Source organism: Phalacrocorax carbo, chromosome 1 (genome assembly GCF_963921805.1).
Source record: "Phalacrocorax carbo chromosome 1, bPhaCar2.1, whole genome shotgun sequence".
NCBI lineage: Eukaryota > Metazoa > Chordata > Aves > Suliformes > Phalacrocoracidae > Phalacrocorax > Phalacrocorax carbo.
This window is the reverse complement of record NC_087513.1, coordinates 143,524,100-143,549,601: the sequence shown is the minus strand read 5'-3', so window position 1 is coordinate 143,549,601 and position 25,502 is coordinate 143,524,100. Positions and strand designations below refer to the sequence as shown.

Genomic DNA, 25,502 nt, shown 5'->3' with positions numbered 1-25,502 from the left:
CCAGCCTGGAAGTGTTTCTTAAAGCCATCTAGTCTGGGCTCTGTCTCTCAACACAACCATCTACGTATGGGAAAACTTCACAAGTGGCAAACCTGGTAAAAGCAGGATGTACAGGAGGCTTCGCTGAACGATTGAGTCATGGTGTGTGAACAGGCCAGACATTAACATCTTGGTGGCCAGTTTGATGGAAGAATGCTTTCTACTGCTTTCATCTCTTCAGAATGCCTGATTGCCATAAGACTGTTGCGGGTAATGTTTGTGGTCATGCAGTCTTCCTGATGCACATGTAGTCATCACTGGTTCTGAGTAAGAGAGAAGAAAAGGAGGGGGAAGTGAGAGAAGCTTTTAAAAAAGCTCTGAAGTTTTCTGAATACACAAAGAAAAATGTGCAACCGCTCATTCCTTTATTTTTTATACATCTAGTGGTAATCCCCAGCTATGTACAATTTCATGGCTAGATTATCTGGGTACCTTCCCAGAATGTATTAAGCAATGTGACCAGCATCTGTCAAGTAGGAGTCAGCCTTTCTCCAGTTGCACAAGGCTTTGAAATTGCCAGTGTTGCCAAGGGCCTGGTGAGATCTTCCAAATACACGTGGATTTCCCTCGCATCCTTTTGTTAAATCCGCTATAGAAAATTTGTCCTTAAAAGCATCAGGTAACGTTGATAGATAGGAAATTATGGTGAGGTTAAGAGGCTCTTCAGCAGTATTTACATGAGTATTTGTCTGATGTTCCCAAACTGCAAAGGCTAAAAGCAACGTGCTGTTACATATTCTACTCAAATGACGAGGCTAAATTTAAGGCTAGGCACCTCTGCAGTACTAGGACCTCAAAGGACTCTGTACCTAGATGACAGTGGTATGTTTCTGTGCCTTTCCAACTTCATTTTATCACAGGTAAAGTCCCAGTTTATAGTCATGTGAGAATCTCCACTTTAATTTTTAGGTCATAGTGAAGAAAACTTTAAAAGTTTGGGTGGTTTTTTTTTCTTTTGTTTTGAGCCATTAAACTCGTGTGTCTCAAAAAAAAAGAAAAAAACACCAACAAGCCTCTGGGGGGCTGGGGAAGGGTGGAGTGACCGTTGACTTGTGATTTCTGAGCACTGAAGGGAGCAGCAGCCCTACTTCCTCCTCCTTACGTGGATACTGACTGCTGCAGGGAGATTTCCCCAAACTGCACATACGGCACAGTAGGGGCAGGTAACTTTCCAACTCTTTTAGGCAAGACACGCAATTTGTTTCCTCACTAATACAAGCATAAGATGTATTCTTTGATTCTTTTTTGTTAGGTACTTACTTGCATGCGTTTAAGGTACAGAGACATAATGCTGATAGGGTTTGAAAGCTGCTGGCAATCCTCTCCATTCTGTTTTACTGTCTTATAAGGGGAAAGATAAATCAAAGATCTCCCTAAGCATAAAACTTTGAACGTGTCAGATCCTGGGAAGTGAAGCTGGCACATCTTGCTCTAAAGAGAGTAAACGCTTCATCATTGTGGAAGTACTTTTTTTTTTTTGTCTGAATGTGCTGATCTTTTTACGAAGGGAGACCTTCCCCCTGTTTCTGAAGTCCCTCCTTGAAAACCACTTCAGGGGCTTTGTTTTAAAGGGTTCTGGAGATTAAATGGAAGGGCTGTGCTATGACCTGAGGGCATCTTTTGATAGCTGCCCCAACAGGTGCTAAAGCATTGGATTCAGTGTTAGAGGTAAAGGTAATCTTTTGAAGCTCTGAGGGCTCTTTGCTTCTATTTCTAATGGCGAGTATCAGAAACGTTTTCAGTCACAAGAGGGTTTGAAGACAGCTAGCCGTCCTTAGATGAGATTCTGCTTTGCATTTTTTTCCACAGAAGAATGAAAGTTACTCCACAGCGACAATTAGCGCGCTCATTTGCAGGTGGGTGTTTGTGCTTTATGGTAACACTTCAACAATTTTGCTTATTGTGGGGAAAAAAAAGAGTTCAGCTTTTCTGTCTCTCGCCAGTAGCTGCCAATGCTTGCTCTGGTTTCAAGGACGTTGTATCAAGGTTTCATCAATGGTATCTGATCTACCGAAGAAGTCTTATGCAGAGTTTTACGTAGTACCTACGCATTTCAAAGAAGGGTGGTATACCAGGCTTTGGTATGTGTATTTCTTTTCTTACCAGAATCAACTAGAATTGCTGCCCATGGAGGCTGCTACGTGCAGGCTGGGAATGCTGCAAGGACTTGGAGGTAAGGGGCTTCAATTAACTTTCCAGGCCTTTCCAATTCAGACTTCGCCCCACTGCTTTTCCCTGATACTATGGCGTGTTTTTTGTCTCTTACTTCTCTGGCATCTGATCAGAGATAGCAGATTTTGTAGAAAAAATACTCTTTTGTTGAAATGCACTGAAAATACCTCTAGGTATTTCAATTAAAGATGCTTCTTTTGTGGCTCCAGTCCATGTTAAACTCTGCATGACCCTACTTCTCAGATGTTAAACATTACTTCAGTGTAACTTTCTCAATACCCTAATATACCACGGGCAGCCTTTGTATGGCTGAATAATGACTTGGTTCAAGTTGAGTATGGTATACACGTACACATGATTTTATCTTGGCCATATCTCTTGTACTTCTAGTTTCCAGAGCATTCCTCTCTTGGGAAGACTTCATGTTTGTCCTATATTTTATCAACATGTTAACATCTGGCTTTGTAAATTCCTTATACTCTCTAGGTGCGCAAAGCATCTGTATTTCATCCTTTCTTGAGAGACTGTGGAAACTGTGGTGCATATGTCTTCAAAAATAACAACAGTGTACAATCTGCCTCCTATTTATTCATCATGCTCGGTGTTCCTATTGAAATGTGTAGCAAATGTAAATGCGATTCTGTGTAAATTCTTATCAAACGGTAAATAGTTTGCTAGAAGTTGCACAGGATGAGATAATGAAAAATTTATTTGCACATAATAGCATTTATTGAAATTAGTAGCCCCGCAGGCTTTCTGCCACTAGTTTTTCTGTGTCGCCTATCTTTTGGCCCTGAGCCCACTGTGTACAGCTGTGGATTTACTGTAGAACTAGAGGTTTGGATGTGGTCTTCTGACGTGCAAAAGCCAGCGCCGAGGGGTGTGTGTGTGTGATTCCAGGCATGGGAAATGAAGATGGCTACGCAACACCTTTCCTGGGTTGGGCTGCATCTGTTCCTGATGAAGTCGTTCATGTATAAATCAATCTGGCAGGAAACTCCTCACAGGAATGCTTCCTTCCCTGGTGGGAACAGATGTTCTTCACTGTCCTTCAGAATGACAGATACTTTAAACACTATACATGTACACTCTACTAAGCAGGTTTCATGGGTGCACAAAAAATATAAATTGTTTTAAAAGCCAAATTAAGATATTGATACTTGAAAATGGTTTCTGCTTAGTTTAACTCAATTGGATTTTAAGTTCCTTTTATGACTAGAAAACAGGTCTTTTTCTATGGCCCATGGACTTGGTTTTATCACACTGATTTCTCTTCATTTTGGACTTAGAATCTTTTGTCTAAAAATCACTATTACCTGCCCTGCTGCCTAGACCATCTGGTTTGATACAGAGGATTCCACAAGTGGTGGTGGTGGGGAGGGGGGATCGTTCTTGGTATTTTACTTGATGTTGTGGTTTTCTGAAGCTGCTCGGAGTGTTTTCCTAGCAAGTATATATTAATGAACAGAAGGCAAATGAGGTGATGGCTGGTGCGTGAAGGAAGTCATACGTGTCAGCATCACTGTTTCGTTACGGTCTAACTGCATTTGTAGAAAGCTACACTTCATATTATGTGCAGGAATATTAACCAGCTATTCAAAAGAAAAAAGATTGTTTTTTGTGAGTTGGGTTTTTTGGTTTTGGTTTTTTTTTTGTGTGTTTTCTTGGGTTTTTTTAGCAGGTAGTAGATCCATGGAAGTCCTTGCCAGCAGCGATTTAGTATCAGAAGCCTACATGGATTTGGTGAAAGCTGACTTGGACGAGTACTTGGACAAGTGATCTGTTGAGGGTTACTAACAGATGTGCCACATCCTGCCTGGGAAATCTGAGTAAAAAGTAGTTGGAGGCTTGCAGAGTACTCAGGGGAAGTATCTTACTGTGGATGCCCACTTGAGCCAGGGGAAGCTGATGCAGGGGGGTGTGACTTGGTAGAGCAGGTGGGAGGCTGTTGAGCTAGGTGGAACATTTGGCCTGAAACAGTCCCTCCTTTCTTACCATCCATTTTACCTCATCTTTTCGGCTGTTGTCTGAAAACACTGTAGAAGTGCAGCTCAGGCATGCCAAACTATCCCTGCTGTGCTCACTGCTCACCTCTTCATTCCTTTTCCTTTGTACTCCTTGTTATTATATTCTTGCTGTTTCTCCTCTGTGCCTGGCCTAGGGATAAGAGCTGTACCCCAGACAGAATCATAGAATCATTAAGGTTGGAAAAGACCTATAGGATCATCAAGTCCAACTGTCAGCCCAGCACTACCATGTCTCCTAAACCATGCCCTGAAGTGCCATGTCTACACCTTTTCTGAACACCTCCAGGGACGATGACTCCTCTACCTCTCTGGGCAGCCTGCTCCAGTCCCAGATTTGAGACCCCAGGTTCAATTTCCTTCTCTGCTGACTTTCCGTAGCCTCCCCACCCCTCAGTTGCTACGTGCACAGAGAAGGGGGCTGTAGCAGCCGAAGTGTTCTGCACATGAATCTCTTTGCAGCAGTACTTCTGGTAAGGAAGGCAAAAGGGGTTTGCAGTGCGTTTGATGCAAGTGATACTTTGTAACAGCACTATGGGTAATGTGTGTGGGTGTGGGGCCTCGTAATGGAGGATGCTTGATAAATTTTTGCCGATTTCCTTTATTCTAACTCTGCTGCCTACTGTGCTTTCTATCAAATGTTGTTTTGCTGGGGAACTCTGTCACGGGCCGAATGATTTAACACCGATAGCTGGCTAAAGGCTGCCTGAAGGTAGGCTTTATGCTCATCATCTCACAAGTTGGGCCAAACGTTCTCAATTTGGTACTGAAGCAGGCGGGGATGGGCGCAGTGCGCCCCTGGAAGGTAGGAGGGATGCGGTGGGGCTCCCGGCCGCCTCTGCCCTCGCTGCCCAACCCCAGGTTGGGTCTCGGTAGCCCAAGTGGCTACCGGGCGGGTGGCTTCGGGCCGGTGGGCTGGGCGCTGCCGCTCGCTGTCCACCTCGTCTGGGCACCTCCGAGGCGGTAGAAGCCACCCCCGGCCTCCCACCCGGCTGCGGGCACGGCTCGCTGCCCTCGGCCCTGAGGGGCGCGGGGCTGAGGCCTGCCTTCCTCTCCCCTCCGGCCCCTTCCCGCCCGCTCGCCGGGACGGGCCGGCGCTACCGCCGCAGCGGGCAGGAAGGCCCGGCCCGGCGCGGCGCGGCGCGGCGCGGGCAGGGAGCGAAGGGAAGGGGAAGAGGCGGGGCCTGGAGCCCAGCGGTGTCAATAATACAATAGGGCTCTTGTGCGGCTGCCGCCGCCGGAGGAGGAGCGGGGCGGGCGCGGGGCCGGGGCCTGGCTGCGGGCGCGCCGAGCAGCCGGCACGCAGGGCGGGAGCCGCCGCCGGCCACAGGCCCGGGCGGGCGGGCGGAGGCGATGCGCGCCGGCGCGGGACGGCACCTCCAGCAGCCGGAGCAGGAGCAGCAGCAGCAGCCGCCGCCGCGGCGGGAGCGCCAGCGCCAGCCCTGACGGCCGCGGCCGCCCACGCCGGCGAGCTAGGGAGGAGGAGGAGGAGGAGGAGGCGGAGGCGGCGGCGCGCCGGGCCGGGCCGTGCCGGCGGCGGGAGGTGAGCGCGGCCCGGGCTGCCCGCATGGAGGCGGGGCGGGGGGCGGGCGCCGGGCCGCCGGGGCCGCCGCGCCGGGCCTGTGCGCGGGGGAGGTGCCGGGCCTGCGGCGGGCGGGAGGCGGCGGCGTTTGGCGCCAAGGCCGGGCGGGAGGAGGAGGAGGAAGCGGCGGCAGCGAGCGAGGGGAGGCGGCGGGTCCTGCGGGTACGTGGGGCGCCGGGAAGGCGTGGGGGGAACTGGGCCGGGGGTGGCTGCCGTGCCGTCTGCTTGTCCGTCCGGCGTGGGCGCTGCGGACCCGGCCGCGTCCGGAGGGAAAAGTTGCGGCGGTTCCCCCGCCTCGCCTCACCCCGCCGCACCGCACCGCACCGCACCCCGCCGGAGCCGCAGCCGGAGCCGGGCCGCCGCTCCGCTCCGGCGCTGGCCGGGCCGTGCCCGCGGGGGGCGGCGGCGTGAGGCGGCAGCGGCCCCCGGCCAAGCGCCCTTTTGTTCGCCGCAGCCCGGAGAGGCGGCGACCCGCCGGTCCCCGAGCCGGCGGGGCCCTGCGGAGCGCGGCTGGGCGTGGCGCGCGGGCGGACAGACAGCCCGCCCAGCAGACAGACAGACAGACAGACAGCCGGGCGCTTGTCCGCTGCCGAGCACCGCTCCGCCGATATGTCGAGGAACTTGCTAGAACTGAGTTTGACAATGAAGCGCTAGCGCAGCCCGCCCGGCCCGGCCCCCGAGGTAAGTTTTGTCCCGGGCAGTGGGCGGGGGTGTCGCCCCGTCCCCCCTCTGCTCGGGGGGCGTCCGAGAGGAAGGGCCCGGCCCCGCTCCTCCGGCCGGACCGACCTCCCGCCCGCGGGGGCCGCTTTAGCCGCGCTCGCCTCTCCGCGGAGGCACGGCCGGTGCGACAGCGGCCGGGGATGTAGCGAAAGTAGCGCTCGCGAGCAATTCTGTGGTGGTTAATGGGAGAGTTGGGTGCAGGGTGGCTTAAAGTGCACCTTAGTGGGAAGAGTAAAGGCTGTTTTTGAACTACAGCCCTCTTATGAAGAGCCTTCATAGTTATTTGAAGAGTTCAGCTATTGTTCACAAATTGTCTTAATGAGTGGCTATGTACTTTAATTAAAATATCGCTGAATTAGCACTTTAAAGTAAAGCCTATTTTTTTTTTCAGGAGAAGGTGATGCTGGAGACGGCATCCAGTTGCAATTAGAAATCCGGTGATTAAAATACTCTAGAAACTTGAAGGCTATCCTGCCTCTCCGTTAATGTCAAAGAGCCTTTGCGCTACAGCTGAAAGATTGAGAGAACTGTATTTTGTCTTAGTGCACGTGAAATGATTTATCTGCAGCCAACTTTTTACGTCACGTTGGTGCTTGTTGTGGGCTGCTCTGTAGAGCATCTCGAGCACACCTGCTCATCTCTGCGAAACCAGGCTGTAGCTCAGTGATGGTTAGAGCTAACCTGAAAATGCGGAGCCGGATGGGTTTAGAGAGGAAAGGGCGACCTGGATGAAGGCATGTTAGCGTAACTGTCAAGCCTGCCCCAGAGCTCCTTAGCAGGACATCAGAAAACCTCCGCCTGCCCTTACCGAAGGGAGGAAATGCAATTTGAAGTTCCTTTAGTTAAGAAAGCGCCTTTTCAAATTAAAAGCAAGTTAGTGCTTTTAGGATCCAAAGTTTTGTGGTGGGTTTTTTTGTTTTTTAACTGAACTTCTGACCTCTTTCCAGACTAGACGTGACGTACCCTGTTTATAATGCCAAAGAGGAGCAGAAGAAACCTCTCTTCTGCAAAAGTTGGGCTTTGTATGCAGTAAACATCATCAAAATCATGAGAGCTGTTTCAAGTACCTGTCCTTCATTTGATATTTCCTCTTTCTAGGTTCCTTTTACAGAACAGGCCTCCTTCTCTCCCTGAGCAGGAAAAACTCCCCTGAGCTGGGGCAGTCAGTGCCACTGTGGGTTTTTGGTTTTTTGGGGGTTTGGGGTTGTTTTTGTTTGTTTTGTTTATCTGTGTTATGTACGTGTAGCCGGGACCCACAAAGGTCTGTAGAGAGCTGATGCAGGAACATACGCAGTGGCATTTATTGGCAAGGATGCACGTTCATTTGGGATCTCGTTAAAATCATGAAAATCAGCTGTGACTGTAAAAGCCTGGGCTAGGGGATGTCAGTGTAGTGGTGGAATAAACCCAGCTTTTTCCTTCTCTGCGGTTCTGTGGATTTCCTCTCTGTGGCAGAAAATCAGGAAGTTTGCGTCTGGGATTTATTGGGATACCTGAGATTGTTGTGGGCTTTTTGTTTTGGTTTTTTAAACACACGCAGTTTTCACAGGGCTGGGTGGTTTGATTATGGAGGAGAATCTACAAAGGCTGCTCGGCTACAATTGATTATTATTTTTCCCTGTACAGCTTCATATACCTACGCATAGGCAGGCGCGTGTGGGTACGGTTGCTGAAGTAGCTACCATGTGCTGAGTGGGGTCGAGCATTTATCCCAAAGAGCTTGCAGCAGCTGGCCTGTGGGGTGCCTTGACTGGTGACCTGAACTCTTGGCTGGTCTGACGACGGCAGGTGTCCGAGGCCATGGTGAAAACAGCTGGATTTGTAAGACCTGCTGGTGAGAAGTGAAGTTAAATCCTGTACAAGCTGCCCTGAGTTTGAGTTAAAAATTGATATCCTTCTGATGTTTCCCGTGGTCTCTTTAGGTAGCATATTTCAATCTTTGAAGTTAATTTCTGACCATTGTGCCCTGGAGGTAAGGAGCACGGCATGGTGTCGGTACGTTTTTGGTTAGCTCAGCGACACTGGGATGTACCTGGAGTAGGAATGTGTACGCATTTTTTGTAGCGCCCCTTTTATGATCCATGGATGAAAACCTTATATGAACCTCTGTTTCTGTGTTGTGTCTTTCTCCTTTAGTCCCTGGAAGTCTTTTCTAGAAGTTGGTATGTATTTTTGGGGTCTCTTACCTGAACAGGTTTGCTAGTGTAGCATTACGCCTGCTCTTCAGAAAATACAGGGCAATTTAATAACAAAGAATGTTGTATTCAACCGAAATTTAGAAGTTAGTATTTTGTTAAGCGTGGGTATCATTCTCTGGATGCATTTTACAACTGAAAACTTGCCGTTTTGTCTCGATCAGTGGTGGTGTTGCTTTTTGGTTGGTGACTTCTTGCAATATAGACAGAAATGGACTTAGCTGAAACTCGCTGTTTGATTGTGCTGGCTTAATCTCTTCCCCGCTCCCATGCTTTTTGCAGGAGCTACAGCTAAGGGGACTCAGGGGCTTATGAATTTCTGGAGAGGGGAGCCCCTTCTCTGAAAGCGTGTGGCATTTCTCTTTTCTGAAGACTTGAAGTGCTTACAACGCTTGAGGCTTCATTTAATTGGAGACATAAATGCAATTTTGACATACTTTACTTAAAATGGAAACCAACAAGTTAATAATAGCTCTTATCGGGGATATTTATGTAATGGAAGCCAACAGATGCTATTTGCTTCTTGAAGAACTGATGTACAAAATGTTATGTCAGGGCCCTGGCAGGTTTTGTGCTGGCGGAGGCTGGGTCAGGTGGGAGTGGGAGATGCCGGAGATGTGTAGGGCTGGATGGCAGCTCTGAAAAGTGAGATAACTAGATGAAATTCTGCATTTTAGCACACAGCTGATTTTAACTTAATGCTGCTAATTAAAACAAAAAGAGGGGGGGAGGTGATTTCTTTTATATTTATCCATGTTAAATGATCAATTACATTGTCACTTTTAAATGACTTTCCTTTATACTGTCTTACAGCTACAGCTGCACATCTGGTGTTCAGAACCCCTAAACAGCGTGTTTATAGGTAGTATTTTTATTGATACTTGAACTTATTTCAGCTATAAGACGGTATCTGGCAAAGAAGTTTTAGAAGTATAATGTGACAGCCTTGGTGTTGACTTCTGTGGAGAGATGTCAGACCCACATGTTGCTGGCTCTGCCTTTCCACGTCTGTGTAGTTACCGACCACCTCCCTGTTTCCCTGGGCTGTTTGTGCTTTCATATTTATTTACTTCTAAGTCACCCATCTCTAGATGGCATCTGAACTTATCCAACATTTAAGATATTATTTCAGTGTTTAGGATACCAAGAACAGGGGGATTAGAGCAGTCTGGGATGTGTGATTTTTGGGCCTAGTGAAAGCTCCGGCATTTGTAGAGCTTTACTTGAATTTGAAGAAATGGGAGAGACCGTGAGCTGCCAGAACGGCTGCGGAGGCTCTGCTGGCAGTTGTTAAGTTGCCCTGTTTAGAGGAGCAGAAGAAGGTGGGAGGATAAGCTTATGACTGCTGATGCTATTTGTTATAACTTTCTCCTGGACTGAATACTGGGATGCTTGCCTTAGCTTGTTAAACTTTGTTTGAAAACTTTGGAGTTCTTTCCTTCTTTAAAGTACACCTGCTTCAGCATTAGATTACAGAGCTGTGTTTCTTGCTTACCGAATTGAATGCGGAACATAACATATCGTGTCGTTAATGCCTCCTTGTGTTTTAATTAGAGCTGTAGGGAGATGTTAAAAAACAGGTTTATACACATGCCTGACTGGTTGCTAAAATGAATGTGCTTGTCACACGGTCTAGAGGGAATTGTGTATTATTTGGCTAATCTACTGTCCAGTGCTTCCCCCCCCCCTTCCTTTTCTTTTGCCTTCCCTGCCCACTCTAAAAAAAATCTTGCTTGAATGTTTTCTGAGGGTCTGTCATATCTGCTAAAAGCTCCTGGCTGTGTTAGCCTTTGCTGGTGAAAGGCTAAGGCTCTCGCTCACGTCCTGGAGAGCAGTTTCGTGCCTGTGCAAGTGGTTTGATGCACAGCAAGTCCAACAGCTTCCAAGGGTTAGTGCTGTGCGGTGGGTGAGTAGGTGCTGGGGTGCCTGGGATCCTCCGAAGGGAGGGGTGGTGCCCCGCTTACCGGGCTGCGCAGGGCGAAAAAACTGACCAGGAGCCTTTACTGCAAATAGTTAGCTCTGTGCCACTGTATTACAAAGTGTTTTCTGAGCTGTGTTTTAAATTTAGAGGTAGGTAGCTCTTGTTTCAGAATATGCTGCTGGGTAGATGATCAATTAGTGGGAGGAAAACTTCTGTATGGGACATGCCTGTGCGCAAAGTAGCTTTTAATTGTGATCTATAGTTTATCATGTAATACCAGATGACTGAAATGCTTTAAATATGCAAATAAATGACGTATCTGCTACAAACGTTATACAAAAGTTTTCTGCTATAGATACGTTGGTTGTTAGGTTGATATGCTGCTAGGTTGATACCAAAACATGGGTGTTCACCAGCACTTGAAAATCATAACTAAGCTCTGAGCTTTCATTCATACCACTTAAAAAATGTGGGTATTGGTTTAACAGACCAGATAATTTTAAAATAATGCTTCCTTTAAAAAGCATAAAGATATTGAGAAAATTATTTTTAATGCACAAATATTTAAAATTACTTATGTGTCACGTATAGCAGAATAAAATGGCAGTATTTTTTTCTGCAGCTGCATAGAAGATCTTACATCTTGAACTGCTGGATACAAAAATGCACAGGAGAAATGTGCATCCTGACAAGGGAGGAAAAAAATGTCCCTAGTGGGATTACTTGCGGTTTTTAATTCTCTTTATTGTTCTGCTTTTAACTGCTTGTATTTCTTTAATATTCTTCCAGTGTTCATTTGCAGGCTTTGATATCAAAGTGGCTGTAGAGGACTCATCGTTGAAATAGTGCCATGTCCCACCAAGTTTTGGCCTTACTGAAAAAAACCAACCCCAAAACCCACCCAAGAATCTCGTTGAGGTAAAATACACGGTATGCAACCAAGTTACGGAGACACACAAGAAAATGGTAGGCTCAGCAATTATCCGGTGAGGAGGAGCCTCAGCAGGAGGAGAGGTAGGAGCAATACCTCTCCCACTTTTATTAGTTCTTGCAAGGGAAAAGGAGTAACAAACTCACACTCTTGTTCCTGCTTTCATGCAAATAGGCTCTTTTCCCAGCAGGTAACTGGCTGAAATAGTGATAACAGGTGATTGCTCCGCAGTGCAATGTAAACCTTGTTAACTGTTGTTTGATAGGAAGGAGAAGAAATGCTCATTTCAAGCACAGAAAACAGATTTCTGTCTTTTTTTCAAGAATGCAGACTGCTGGTCTGACAAGGGGAAGGGGAAGGTTACTGGTTGTCAGCGTTGCTACGCTTTGATAGGGTTAACCTTGTTTGGGGGAGTTCTAGCAACTCTTCAACTTCAGCCTAATTTGAGAGCAGTTGTGTTCTTTTACAAAAATCAAATTGACTGTCATTTAAGCAACTGAAAGGCAGATACTTAAACCTGATAATGAAGTTGCAGTCTTCCTTATGTTAACAACATAATCATTTCCAGCGTAGCATGAAATGAGCAATCTTAAGAAGTAAGTGAAGCATTTTGCCTGACAAATTTGAACTTGCAGCTTTGCAACAGAATGCGCTAAGGGTGAGGGAGGAACTAAAAGGTTGATCTTAATACGAGGTGCTTGTTTATGAGCAACAATATTGGAATGGCTGTTGGCATACATAGGAGGTAAAACTCGCTCCTGCCTAATGGTGTTTTCTTCTATGGAAAACATTTTTGCAAAATATTTTGTCTATGTTACAGAAATTAATTTCTGAATTAATTTCAATTTCTTTGGTTAGTGTTTTTTCACTTTTGGGGGACCAAAAAAGAAAAGACTGTGGGATGAAATAATTCTAAATTTTTATATAAATAGAAATCGTGGGTTTGTGTGCTCTTTGCGACTAGTATCCATCAGTTTAGTTGGTTTGGTTTTGGTTTTTGTTGTTGTATTTTTAAAGATTTCATACTGTAGTTTCCCAGTGACGTTTTTTGAAATTTTTGAAGTTTTTCTTTATTCAGGTATTTTTCAGTTGTATATGTATGTTGAAATTAGGAGCAAGCATATTTTTGATAAAAACACATTTTTATACAGCTAATGTACAAAGAGTTTACTTACAGTGGCAACTGAATGAGATTTTGCTAGTGGCTAGCAGGTTACATCTGTGTATGTTGCTGGAGTTTTGACAGAGATCTGACTGGTTCTAACGGGATCTACATGCCTATGCAGAGGAGAAATAGCTGTGGTACAACTGTTGTCAAATATAAAGACTCTGGCCTGAGCTCAGTGGAGGAGGAGGAGGTTAAAAATGACTTTATGTATCGGTACTTAGTGCATTCTGTCTTTCCTCTGTTGCTTAAAACTGAATGTATATGGTTCTTTGCTAGATCTGACGTGTGTGTTTTTGTTTTTCATCCTCTGTAAATGCCATAAAACTTCAGAAGGTGGGACGTAAGTTATTAGGAAGCTTTCACTCCTGACAATCAGCTCAGTGTCAGTCAGAGCCCCGTGACTCCCATTACGTGGATTAATCTGCCTTCAGTGCTGTGTTAGATCCTTTGTTTGGCATTTTCTGTTTACTTGTAGATTTTCAGAAGCCTCTATATGTAAGAGCAAACAGGAATATGCATGAATTTAGGTTGCTGAAGTCTAACAGCTTTTGCAGGTGCCATTTCATTATCTTTTTAAGATTATTGAAATAAATTTGTTTTCTGCGTGTTTGCTTCTGCATGCTTGACTTCCACATTTCAAATGGTCCACTTCTGAGATATGAATGCGTTGAGAGTTGGAAAAAAACATCTGAAGTAAAATGAAAAGAAAAAAAAAAGCCTCAAGCGCACATGACAGCTTGAATGTGATTTATAGTTCCTACTTACCTTTCCCAGCCATGTCTTTGATGCCTTTGTAGCCTCCCGTTAGCTGTCCCCTCTCCTCTTTGCTTTGACTTTCCAACTTTTACCTTATTGGAGAAAAAAGCGTTTCTAGGAAGTGTCTCACAGCCTTCTCAGGACCCTATAAACCAGCTAGGTCAAATTAAATTTGTCTCTGGTCCCAGACTCCAGACAGTATGGACTTCAAGATTATTTGCAATCAGCCTGAAAATATTTTGGTAGACCTGTTGGGATTTTTTTTTTAATAAGGTTTGTGTAGGTTTGCAAGGTCTGATGAGGAGGGGCTTTTCCCTCATCAGTTGTTTTACGTGAGGTGCTATTTTTTTGTGTCTAATACATTTGTGTGGGTATACATATGTGTATATGTAAAAGCATCATCTACTGAAAAACCAGGTTGTATTTTTTAATATTCATAGGAAATAAAGCATTCGTGATACAACACTTTTTTTTTCTTCAGTGAATGCTTGTATTGGTGTGATGAGTATTTTTGCTTGCATATTTAACAAGAAGTTCCATGCTCTTATGCCTGTACATGTGTAAGTTGTACTTGGGTTAAGCAAGTTGAATCTGTGTGTTTGACTTAGTGTAAATACAATTGCTGATGCATGTTTTGTACAGATAGTAAGTATGTTTCAAAAGCAAACTTACTTTTATGTATCAAGAGGAACCACTGGAAAAGCAAGACAGTGGCAAAGCATTGGTTTGGTGGAGTAACTTTTAAAACACCTAAAAGTAACAGGATATAATTGTTCTCAAATAATTTTCTAACCATTTTCTGCCCTATGATAATTTTTTTTTCAAAATGCTTTTCTAATTTCCTGCGTGAAATCATTTTAGGGAATCTATATTAAGGTCATTCTAGCAAATAAACCTGCTTTTCTAAAAATTTGAAGGTGTTGCACTGCTGTAACTACATTATAGTGATCAGACTGGTCATACACATTTACTTCTGAAGAAAGGACTTTACTGTCAGCCCTTGCATGAGGACTATGGAAGTTGAGCCTGCTTCTCTCCTGTACCAGACTTATTTGGCCTTAATGAAGCATCTTTAGGTCTATCTTTAAGAGGTTTTAATGCCAAGTGAGGGTACTCTGTAGCACCTCTACCTCTTCATGAGAGCTTTAATCAGTCAGAATTGTGTGTTTAACTGCATGATGGCAGTTCTCAAAGGAGAAAAAGCTCAACTCCTGTGTTTAATTTCTCTGTTGAGCTTTCCAGGACTGACAGGATTATAGAAGTTTTTATGCTTCAGGTAAGCAGTGGTGATGTAAAACTCTTGGGGAGCAAACATCTTAAAGCAAGCTGTCTTCTTTTTCTTTCATCTTTTTTTTTTTTTTTCCTTCCCCCCCTCCCCCCCAGTTGGGTCATTGAGGGGATTTGGCAAGTGTAGCACAGGGGACCTTGGAGCACAGAAATACCAGCCTGTTGCGAGGGGCAGTGTTACCTGCTTTCCTCCTCAGAACTGGTGGAAGTCCTTCGGTATGTGAGTGACAGCCTCTGTATGTCTACTTTAACCCCTTGCTAAATAATGTCAAAAGCTTTGCCTCTGCAAAGGCGACAGCTATATATAGCTGAAGTCTTACTTTAATAAACTACAAGAAATCATAAAGGCCTGTATATTTATAGACATTTTTATTAAAGGTCACATTTTTCCTTTTGACAGTAAGATCTTCTGTCAGTGGGTGCTTTGAAGGAATAGTTCTCTTGCATTACAACTTGATCTTGCAATTCCCTCCCCTTCCCTAGCATATCTGCATCAGAAAATTTTGAGAACAAAAAACTCAGTTTTGTCACTTAGGACTTCATCAAATTCATCAGATAAACACTTTGCTCATTTCTGGCTTTGTTTTGGTACTGACTTCAATTTCTGTTGAGTCCACCAAGGCCAAAATTTCCCTGCTTGTTTCTCAGAGCTTGTCAGGTGTTTTGTCTGATGATGGCTTTGGAAAAGGATGAGTTAGTTGACTCCGGTTTCTCTTTCATAGCAGTAAAAAAAAAAACAAAAACAACAACCCAACCCTTTCTGACCATTTAAGATCATCTTCAAGGAAAAATTCTTTTTTGTTTGCTGCTATGGAATTTGCAGCGGCAAAGGATGAAGTTGATGAAGTCTCGTTCACTGTGTGTTCGTGCCTGCTGCTTTGTTAATTGTCACTCGATTGTGCTTCAAGCCTTGTGTTTCGCAGTCTTAAGTGCAAAGCTTGGGTGCTTTATTTATTTATGGGGTTTGTTTGCAGGGGGAGGTGACGGTTTGAGTGCTGGTGTGATGATCAGATGTCTGACTAAGCGAGAACAGGGGGCCTTTCCTTATGAAATCTCATAAATACCAATGTCCCAAGCTTGATTAAGGATGTCGAAAGTACTTTAAATCACTGTGGTGAGCAAGTGAAGTTAACACTCCCTTACTTTTTTCCTGCCCTTCTTTCTTTGGGAACTGGCTATCATTCAGTTAAATACTGACTAAATTTCTTGATATGAGGTGAGCTGTTTATGAGGGTGATTTTTCTGTGGGCACTGAGACCACCTTCGAGGTCAGGAATATTCAGTATATCCACACTATTTTAAGTACTGAAATTCCTCGTACCCAGAGCAGTTGAAGAAACTTGAAAGTAATGTTCTTTAGACTGTGTGAACGCCTGCATTGTAGGCTGGTGAGCATTACAATTTAACGTATCCAGAAAAGGAGACGGGGCCTTTTCTTGACTACTGTCATCCTGCTGTGAGATATCTTTCCTCCTGTAATTCAGGTATAAATTGTTCTTAAGCTTTTCTTTAAACAAACTGATGTCAGTCAGTTGTAAGTTTGTTTTTTTTCTTCCTTCTATTTGCATTGACCATCATAGGAACAGAGGCTCAGCAGGTTCCTTTGTTTTGTAAAAGCTGGTGGTGGTTTGAGGCAGGAGCGCCTCCTGACACTGCCCAGCAATTGGTGGCCATCCTGCAAGTAAGAGGTCGAAGCTAAACAGCATGACATAGATAAGAAAAGCTTGCACAGACTGTTCTTCCAGCAGAGTGCTGGGGATGGCTGCGGGTGCTTGCGTGCTCCAGGTAGGCAGCATCAGAGTCCTGCGAGGGAAAGGGGTTGAGGGAAAGGGGCCGGGGGTTGGTAGCTGGGGTTGGGAGGGAGGAGGCGTCTGGGGCTGAATCTCAGTGGACAGGGAGGAGGGCTGGGAAGGTGAGGTGCCAAGTGAGGGACAGCCTTGGCAGGTGTGCAGCTTCGGCCTCAGGCGATGCTGAATGGGATGCCTGAAGAGTGCGTGTGAGGTAAGGGGAGGAGGAAGAAAGGTCCAAGCATGGGTCTGATTTCCAGAGGTATCTGTTTACAGGGCTGCAAATCAGCAGTTAAATCTGCGAGAGGGGAGAGATTTCTGGCGTCGTTCCCTTTTTGGTGTGTGAGCTGGTTGTCCTGAACGTGCTGGGTACTTTGAGTTCCACTGTAAAAGCATTAAAACTTGCTGCATGGGGACTTAAAGCCTTACGGGGTTTGTTTCTTCTTTTTTCAGAGCCAGAGATCTAACTTGAAGGCATTGAAGTGCGCGGTTTGGTATTACTTCAGTCTGAAATCTAAATTTGGCCCTTCATCTTTTATATTGTCAGTGTGTGGAGGATTCTGCAAGAAACAGTGATGCTGCTTTTAGCACTTGTGACTCTCGTGTGTGTGTGGTGGGGTCGTGGGACTTGCTGCAGAGTCTATGAGAACAGCATGGCTGTGCCATCAGAAACATAACATCTGTTACCGTCCTTAAGAAGTTCTCACACTTGGTGAACTGCTTTATTTTTAATTTTAAGATCTCCACTAAAGATATCCATCACTGTGCACAAATGTAGTTGCATTAAATAATGGAAATTAACTATGGGAAAAGGTGCTTCTAGGTCACATAGATTATCGCTTCCGAAAAGTCCACTTGAGCTTCCCTTCAGAACATAGGATGAAATAGTACTGCTATCATGCAGCTTTAGGAAATGCACGCAAGCGCATCTGTTTAGGACAGCACGTACAAGTCGAATGAGGTGGGTTGACAGTTCAAATCTGACTGGCTGATGTGTGGCTGTGGCTAATGGCAAGGCATGTAGTGTTCCCTTTCCTCAAGGACTGAATTTATTTTTTTGGCTCCAAATCTGTGTAAATATCCTGGTTTTGGTGGTTGTGGCTCACAGCCCCATTCTCTAGCTCCTGGTAGTAGGTAGCATCAAAATACATTTGTTACTTCTGCCTGTACTCCATTCCAGGCTTTGTGGCTCCGGGAAGCATCCTACCAGTTCCCAATACTTTTATCCCGATTTAGCTCTTCTACTGCAGGCTTCTGTCACGGGCACTTGTGGTCTCTTTCTGCTACACAACTCTGCATTGCAGTGTGAGCTGCCATGGGGGATACCCACTCTTTGGAGAGAGGAGCATCCTGCACCCAGCTGAACTAATACGTTTCCTTAGCATTTCATCTTGAAAAAGAGGAGCACGTACCTGAGCTGGTGTGCGGTAACTGTCCTCGCATGCAGCTGTATGCTCTAGCATCCCTCGGTGTGTATGTATCCCTCAGTCTCCGATGTAGGGAAGAGAGAGGTAAGAGTGGAATAGCTACTTGGGATTGCTTTGCTGTCACCAACATGCAGCAGTACGCACGTGTGCTATAGAGCAGCAGAGGCAGTGTCCGCTGCTCCACAGCAACTTGTGTCTGTGGCTATGTGCGGTCCTCAGTGCAGACAGGCTCAACAAACCGCTTTGTGCAGTCCTCCTCTTTATACTCGGGTCCCATGTGTTGTTGCCTTGCCCTCAGGCCAGTTTGAGAAATGCTGAGCTGGAGCATGTTGTCTTGGCAGCGCAGCTACCAGGACTCTTGTCCAATCTTTGTTTAAACGTCAAGAGCTGTGGGCTCAGATCCTTCCCCTGGGGACATGGACCAGCAGTTCTGACTGTTGGGATGGTTCCTTAATGCTAAGCCTAAACTTTTTTTTTTCTCTTAAATTTATCCCATTACATCTGATCTCTTACAGACCCATGCTTTTGTTTCACTAATGCTAATATCCTACCAGTTTATGAAGAATATGAACTACTTTGTGTGCACTTGGTTAGGTGTTTAAGTTAAATCTGGCACGTATGTTGGTCTCGGTAGCTTTTCCCTGTAAGGGCAGTTGTTTCAGCCCCTGCCTCGCATTTTTGCATATATATGTTAATGATATTGTGTAACAAGTAACGTCAAGCAACGAATAAGAAGTTTTGAGTATTTTGCAGAGTGGCTGGTGCTACACATGCACTAAATAACTGCTGCATTGGGTCACCATCCGAGTGCCTAGGGGCTCAGGACTTCAGAGTGTTTCATAAAACGGCTTGATGTTACTTGTTAGTTGCCTTATGAAACCTATCCTTCTAGACATCCTGCTGCATTGTTTGTCTGAAAATGGGGTAAGCCGCTGTGGGAAATTGTTTTCCCAGCAAATTTTAATTGGTTGCTGGGAATTACTAAGTCACTGGTTATTAAGAATAGGCTTGTTGCTGCGTAAAGGTGTAATGAAATATTTTTGTGATGGTGGAGGCAAGTGAAGATGCAAGAGAGTTGCAGGCTTTCCTGATGCTCTCCGTGTCTTACCTTAAGGTGAGATGGACTATCTTTAGGTTTTTACAATGAGATTGTGAATTTATTCTGGATTACTTTTTTGGCTAAGATAATGTGGAAGGGAAGTGGAAATTGAGAAGCTGCTGAATACTCTCTGTAGTTAGTACTATTAGAAGCTAGTGAAGAAGCAGCATCAGATCACGGTTTATTACAAGCAAAAATCCAACCCTGATTTTATGAATACTTAGTAAGGATTTTAGAAGACTTTTCTTAATGCTTAGTGACTTTTTCTTTTCTACATCTAGTCCTCATAGGATAAGTATTGCCTGGAAGTATCTCTTCAGTTAAATATAGTGGATACTGTTTTGGTATTTGGATACTTGCCCCTGTTATGATTTTTCCAGAACTGTAAGGGGAAGAGTACCATTACCTTCCTGCTTCAAACAGTAATTTATTTATAATCTTGAAAACTATTGGCTTTATTTCCTATACTGTCTTGGTAGTATTAAAATCTTGATCTGCCTTTTGTAAGAGATCTGTGTAATGTTACTGGTAGTCCATGGGGAGATGGCTACATGTGTTAGATATCTGAAACAGTCTGTAAAAAATGTGAAATAAAAAAATGATTTTCTAATACCTTTCCCACATAAGCAGTTGTTATATCTGTGGGATTGTTTATTGTGAAGGAGATGTGAAGCGTCACAAGACCAGCTTTCTAATTCAGTCTTGAAAGTCATTTGTGAGGTGGGAATTGCACAGTAGATGATGCAAGTTATCAGAAAATGCGTGTTATCAGAAGCAAGCTAAGGAAACATGGATTAGGTGAAATGCTCACAGGAATGTTTGCAGCTGCTTAGGAAACCGAGAGGGTAGTTACTAATTAGTTTCAAACATGACAGGTGAATTTGGTGAGATTTAGGTGGTCTCTCTGAGGTCCAGTATTGATTGATATTTGCCATTAATGAAGTGGGTGAAGGAATGAGGACTCTGCTCATTAAATACCCGGATGAAACTGGGTGGAGCTGCATGTCTGTTTGAGAAGATGCTTTGAACTTGCAGTTATTTTGACAGATTGGAGAAGGAGTCGGGAAGGAGGGGTTGGATGGGGCTGGGAGTGATGGGCCCAGCAGCAGTAACTGCTCACGGCCAGGACGTGAGGCAACAGGGTTGTGCCATTGCAAAAGCAAGCGCACTGGAGTTTGTACACAAAATTATCTGTGACTCACATGACAGTAAAGGACATTTTCCTGTAACAAGTAAAGAGTATTTTCTGTGTAGGGAAGCATTCAGCTGGAAGACTGCACAGATTGTCATCAAAACCTCATAGTGGTTTTGTGCACCAGCTCTAGAAAGGGTGGTGGAGAGCAGCATCTGGAAGGATCAGAAATATAGAAAACATGGCCTATGAGGAGAGGGTGAAAGAACTGGGTTTTATTTAGTCTGGAGGAAAGGCTAGGATGTAATAACAAAAGAGTTAAGCGTAGTGTTCAGACATGAAGTTAACTCTGTAAAGAAGAAAAGGATGATCTCTTCAGGGGGCAGTGCAGAGAGAGACCTGGTAAAGGGCTTGAGCTGTGTTGAGGGAGATGTGCGCTGGGAGAAGCTTTCTGGCAGTAAGGGTCATGCAGAGTGGAAGGGGCTCGCCTGGAGAGGCTGCGGAGCCTCGGTTATGCACAGTCTGAGCTCTTGGTCCTATCTCAGTGCCCTTTTCCAGGACCCTGGCAGATCTTTTTTTCTGCAACTGTCTTTTTTTGAAAATGGCAGTGCAGCGCGTGGGACAGTTAAGGAGAGAAGCACAAAGACCTGTTTTCAACCAGTGCAGTTCTTGTTTTGGAGGATTGGCTGTTGGTAAGTACTATGGTAAATTACAGAGGGAATGATAGTATAACATTAGTGATAACTGCAAAAATAGGTCTTTCTTCCAAATGGCTTTCTGTTGTTAAAAGTTGTATTTTAAGAAATAAATCTTCCTGATGCTTTTTCCCCTGGTGACGCTCAGTTTCCAGGCAGTATTTATTTATGAAAAGCTACTGTGCATTTCAAAGTTTTGGTTTTTTGTGTCTACATTTTCCTTTAGTTCCTATAAATTTTTTTTCCTATTTCACCATGCCAGGGTTTCTGTTGCTGCCCTGTTGTTTTTTGCAAATGCACCCAGGGAGTAGAAATACGAGTCTGTTGGCACGGTGTGTGCAGAGAGGAGGGCGAGTGTCTCCTGTGCAGTGGTTACCCTGCTCTTGAACTTGCTGCTGACGGGGGTGTGTGTGTGGGGGGGGGGGGTTGGCACCCTTCCAGGATCGGGAGCACTCTTCTAGGTTTTTTTTTACCTACTAGCGAAGAGCCCCCTGCTCGTTAATTTGAGGTGAATTAGTTTAATGTTTCTGAATTAGTATGTTAAGACTGGATTTCTTTAACAAAAAAAAAAAAGAGGGGGGAGTGGTATTTTGTGGGGTCAGCTGTATCTTTCATGTTATTTTGTATATTCGTACGTGGCTGTGAAATAAGTAAAGTTAAGACTGAAGATTATGACTGTATAATGTAAGGATTAGAGAAAGAAAAGATTTTTAGTTGAACCATGTGGTATTTCAGAGTTCATCTTGGCATTTAACTGAGCAAACAAATGTGTTTTTAATGAAGAGTTCAAAAATATATTAGCTTTGTGGTTCAGCTGGGAGGCAAAAGCTGTGGTTTTGTTCACACTTAAAAGTTGTAGGCTGTGTTGCATTTTAATGATGCCATTTGCGCTGCCACGACCAGGGCTTTGCTTGTGTTTCTATGGAAAACTTACGTTAAAGGTGTTCAATTGGGATGCTAAAGAATTATTCCATAATGAAACATCTCATAAGAAAAAATTTGAAGTCATGTTTGAAAAATTGATCCAGGCATTTATTAATTTTTCATTATGGGTTTTTTTTTTACATTGCTTCCTCCCTTGCCCTGCCTCCCCCAGTGCATTTTGTGGGTGAGGCTTTTGGCATTTCTTAGCTGGAGGGTAGAGGCAGTGTTAATACTGGGGTGTTGTGACAGAGCAGCAGTGGGCTTCTAAAGCGAGTCCCTCCGACCATCCCCGCTCACTGTGTGTCAGCTTGGCACACCGTGTTGCTGCTGCGCACGAGCTGGGTCCCTCTGGATGGAGGCTGGAGGCTCCCATCGGTGCTCGCACCAAGTGCACTTCGTCTCCTGCTCGTGGACCCTGTGGATCGCTTCAGGCCATGTGTGTGGTGGCAGTGGAGCATATCTGCTTATCTCAAGTTAAAAACTCAACCCACGTAGTGTGATTCATGTTTCAGCAGCCTTGGCTCTGGTACTGCTTTGATCTACAGATCTTCTCCTGTTGCTCAAAATTAGTTGCTTAATGTGGGGTATAGCCAGAGACTGTCAAGGAGACGGGAAGAGGACACTGGTACAATTAAAAAACCAAAAAAGAATCCCCTAAAAAAACCAAAAGAAAACCCCAAATAACAACAACAAAAAACCAAACCCGAAACACACAAACACAAAAACCCCAAAGACAAAACCTTAAATCAAAGAAAATTAACATGTACAAAACTTTAAAATTTTGTAAGGTGAATATACAGGAGCTATAATACATAGTGTTCCCCTTCTCCCCCTGTCCCCTCCCCGCCCCAATTGTAAGGAGACGTTTTCCTTTGATGCCACAGCCTAAGTTGAGCAACAATAGTTCTTAAGTAATAGGATCTGTGCCACTCCTCAGTGGATGGGTGGTGGTAGCCTTTTCTTGTGCTGCAGATGGGTGGAGAAGCAGAAATGTTACAGCATGGTGCTGACACTTTGGCCAGAAACCGCCTTATTTCAGTTAGACAGACTTTGCCATCCCCCCCTCCCCCTTTTTATTCTTTTTTTTCTGGCAGGGTATGCAGTTATCGGTTCCTTGGTTTTTACTTGAATTTCTGCTCTCTAATACTTTGTTTCCCAGCTCGTAGCGGTCCTGGTTTTGTTAGCTTTTTACTCTAAGGCACGGGTAGGGTGGACTGCCTGCCAGGACAGAACCCTGGTCTAACTGCTGACATCTCCGAGGAGTGCTGCAACTAATCTGCTGGGTGTAACGACTTTAATGGTTTTGCCATGTCCATTACAATAGGGCACAAAACATACATGTGCATGATCCTGCAGGAGGGGAGCGCGGGCAGCTGATGGAGGGAAAAATTCCTTCTATTCCCATACTTAATATTGCTCAAGGCTTGGGACTAGATTAAAAAGGGCAAGTAAGCGGAATCGCTGCCAGGGAAGCTGAGCTACTGGGGATTGTCAAGGAGAGGTCCGAAGGAATGTCTTGAGGAATTAAGGCAGGAGCCACATGGAGCTTTCCCTCTCTACTTATCTTTTATTTGCCCTCCTATGAATTTATAAGCGTGCTTGGTTCATTGGAGACCCTTTATAAGGAAGAAGGCATGAGTGTATTTGGAGAAATCAGCCCCTTAAGTCAGCTGAATGATTGCACTCGCTACCTGAACATTTCATTTTATATTCACAAAACAAGATGGAGAATATACTAATTAAACTTTTGTTTTGTTGGTATTGGTAAAGTTGATTCCCATTCATGTTGAGAGGATGACAAAGTCAGCTTTGAGGTTATTCTTATGAATTTGCTTTTAATTGTAGTACTTCCTTTATTTATATTGTAGCATGTCTACATACAGCTGATGCATTTAATTTTTCCATATATTAAGTGAGGATTATGAAATTTAACGGCTTATGTTACAGAGGTATAATTTTCTTGGGAAAATTACAACAAAAAATATAATACAACCTTCACTTACTTGCCAAAAATTAAATTGCAGCTCAAACATGAAATGCCTGATGTCACTCCTACTACCTAAATAGCACTCCTTTCATTTTTTTAGGAGCTTGTGATGTCATCAGCTGAAGCGAAAACATCTACCTCATGACCTGGCATGTAAGTGAAGGAGGAACTGATATTTAAAAAAGAAGTATGTGTTGGTGTTTACAATGTGTAAATTGAACCTATATACCTTCAGCATTCAGATATCACCTTTTAAATGAAAGCTTGGTGGATTTTAAAAGAATATAAAGTCTTTTAAAGGAGAGGAAGTCATAAAAGAAGTTGTTAACAATGAAGTTCCAGCCTGCAGAACTCCTTGTAATAATTTCAGTTAAAAATCTATCTTGAGGTAGCCCCTAATGCCTGGAAGGCTGGTAGGCATAGGTGGAATCATTTTATCTTACCACAGTATTTACATGTGCTGCTTCTACTCCTTCTAAGTCTGTGCTTCTTTTCTGGATATAAATATTGATAGTTGTGATGAATACATACTGTACAAGGTGATACCCTTCCTAAAATTAAAAACTGTGGTTCTGCACAAGGTTTGGCTTCTTTTACGTACTCAGATACTTCACAGTAAACTTCCTGCAGTTTTGTGACACTTCTATTTTTTTTCCCCTTAAGTAAGTGAAAATATTTCAGTCCAGTGCAGAGGCGTTTTCAGAGATTTTTTTTTTTTTTGTCCACCCTCTCTCTGCTTCTCTTTTATGTGGCTTAAAGGATTAAAGTGCAGTCATTGCTTTGAGGGGCTGATGTCAGCAGTGAGCTGGGTATTCCTAATTAGCACTAACACCTGTACCTCATTATGAAGCCTTGTTGAAGCTGTCCAGTGAACCGAGGTAGCAGGTCTCTGTTGCATGTCTGTAATGTGATTATAAAGCCCTCTCCTGATGGAAGTTTTATTACTTATTCAACTTTTGGACTGATGTGGAAAGTGACGCTAAGCTGAGCCATTTGGCTGGCTACCAAAGATCATAAGGAGTGGCAAAGAGAAGGGATGCAGTCATCTCAATTTCAACGCTTCTGGTTCAAAGCTTGCTTCTGCTTTGATTGTTTAAATAAAAAAAAAAAAAGGGAGGTGTGGGGGGGTGTTTTTTGTAGTTTTCAGTGTCAGATACTCTGAATTTAGAGACCAGATCTACAGACTCCAGCTGGGCTCTGAACATCGGAGTGCAGTTGCTATTGTGCATTACCCATGGATTTTCTGCAAGTAGAGCTTTGGCCTTGAATGTTCTTGCACCCATCCCTTTGTCTTTGAGGGGGTCAGGGCTTAGTGATTCTTTTCTACACAAAACCAGCATTGGTCTCTCCTCCCACCTGATTCCGTACTGTTAGCAGGGCTGCAATGCGATGTGCTTTGCCGTTACAGTTGGAAAATACAACCTCAGACAGACTTTACTAATAAAATTAATGGGTCAGATGAGGTGGATTGCTGTCATGTTTGGGCTTTACAGACAAAAGCTTAAGCACGGTTACTTTTTTCTAAGTAGTTTAAGTAGGTTTTTAAGAGTTGAGCTTAGAGAATTCAAGCATGCAGCAACACAATGCTGGCTGCAGTTTTTGGTTTTTTTCCCTGTGAGTGAGCAGAGTGACGGAATAACTTCAGATGTGTATCTT

The 25,502-nt window shown here is 44.3% G+C and overlaps 1 protein-coding gene across 7 annotated transcripts in view; it reads left to right on the top strand.

Moving 5' to 3' along the window:
- Positions 1–5,451: 5,451 nt before the first annotated feature.
- Positions 5,452–25,502, top strand: part of JADE3 (jade family PHD finger 3) — a 70,478-nt gene continuing 50,427 nt past the window's right edge. Inside the window, exons 1-2 of one of the 7 annotated variants that reach the window (XM_064437988.1) lie at positions 5,452–5,778; positions 23,947–23,999. Coding sequence is in view for 1 of the 7 variants with exons in the window: in XM_064437980.1 (XP_064294050.1) it covers positions 20,842–20,932 (91 nt within the window). In the remaining 6 variants the exon portion in view is untranslated. Of the gene's footprint in view, positions 5,779–5,896; positions 5,980–6,398; positions 6,499–20,501; positions 20,933–23,946; positions 24,000–25,502 lie in introns of those variants that run through there. The other 6 variants (XM_064437996.1, XM_064438009.1, XM_064438004.1 and 3 more) reach the window with 6 other exon arrangements.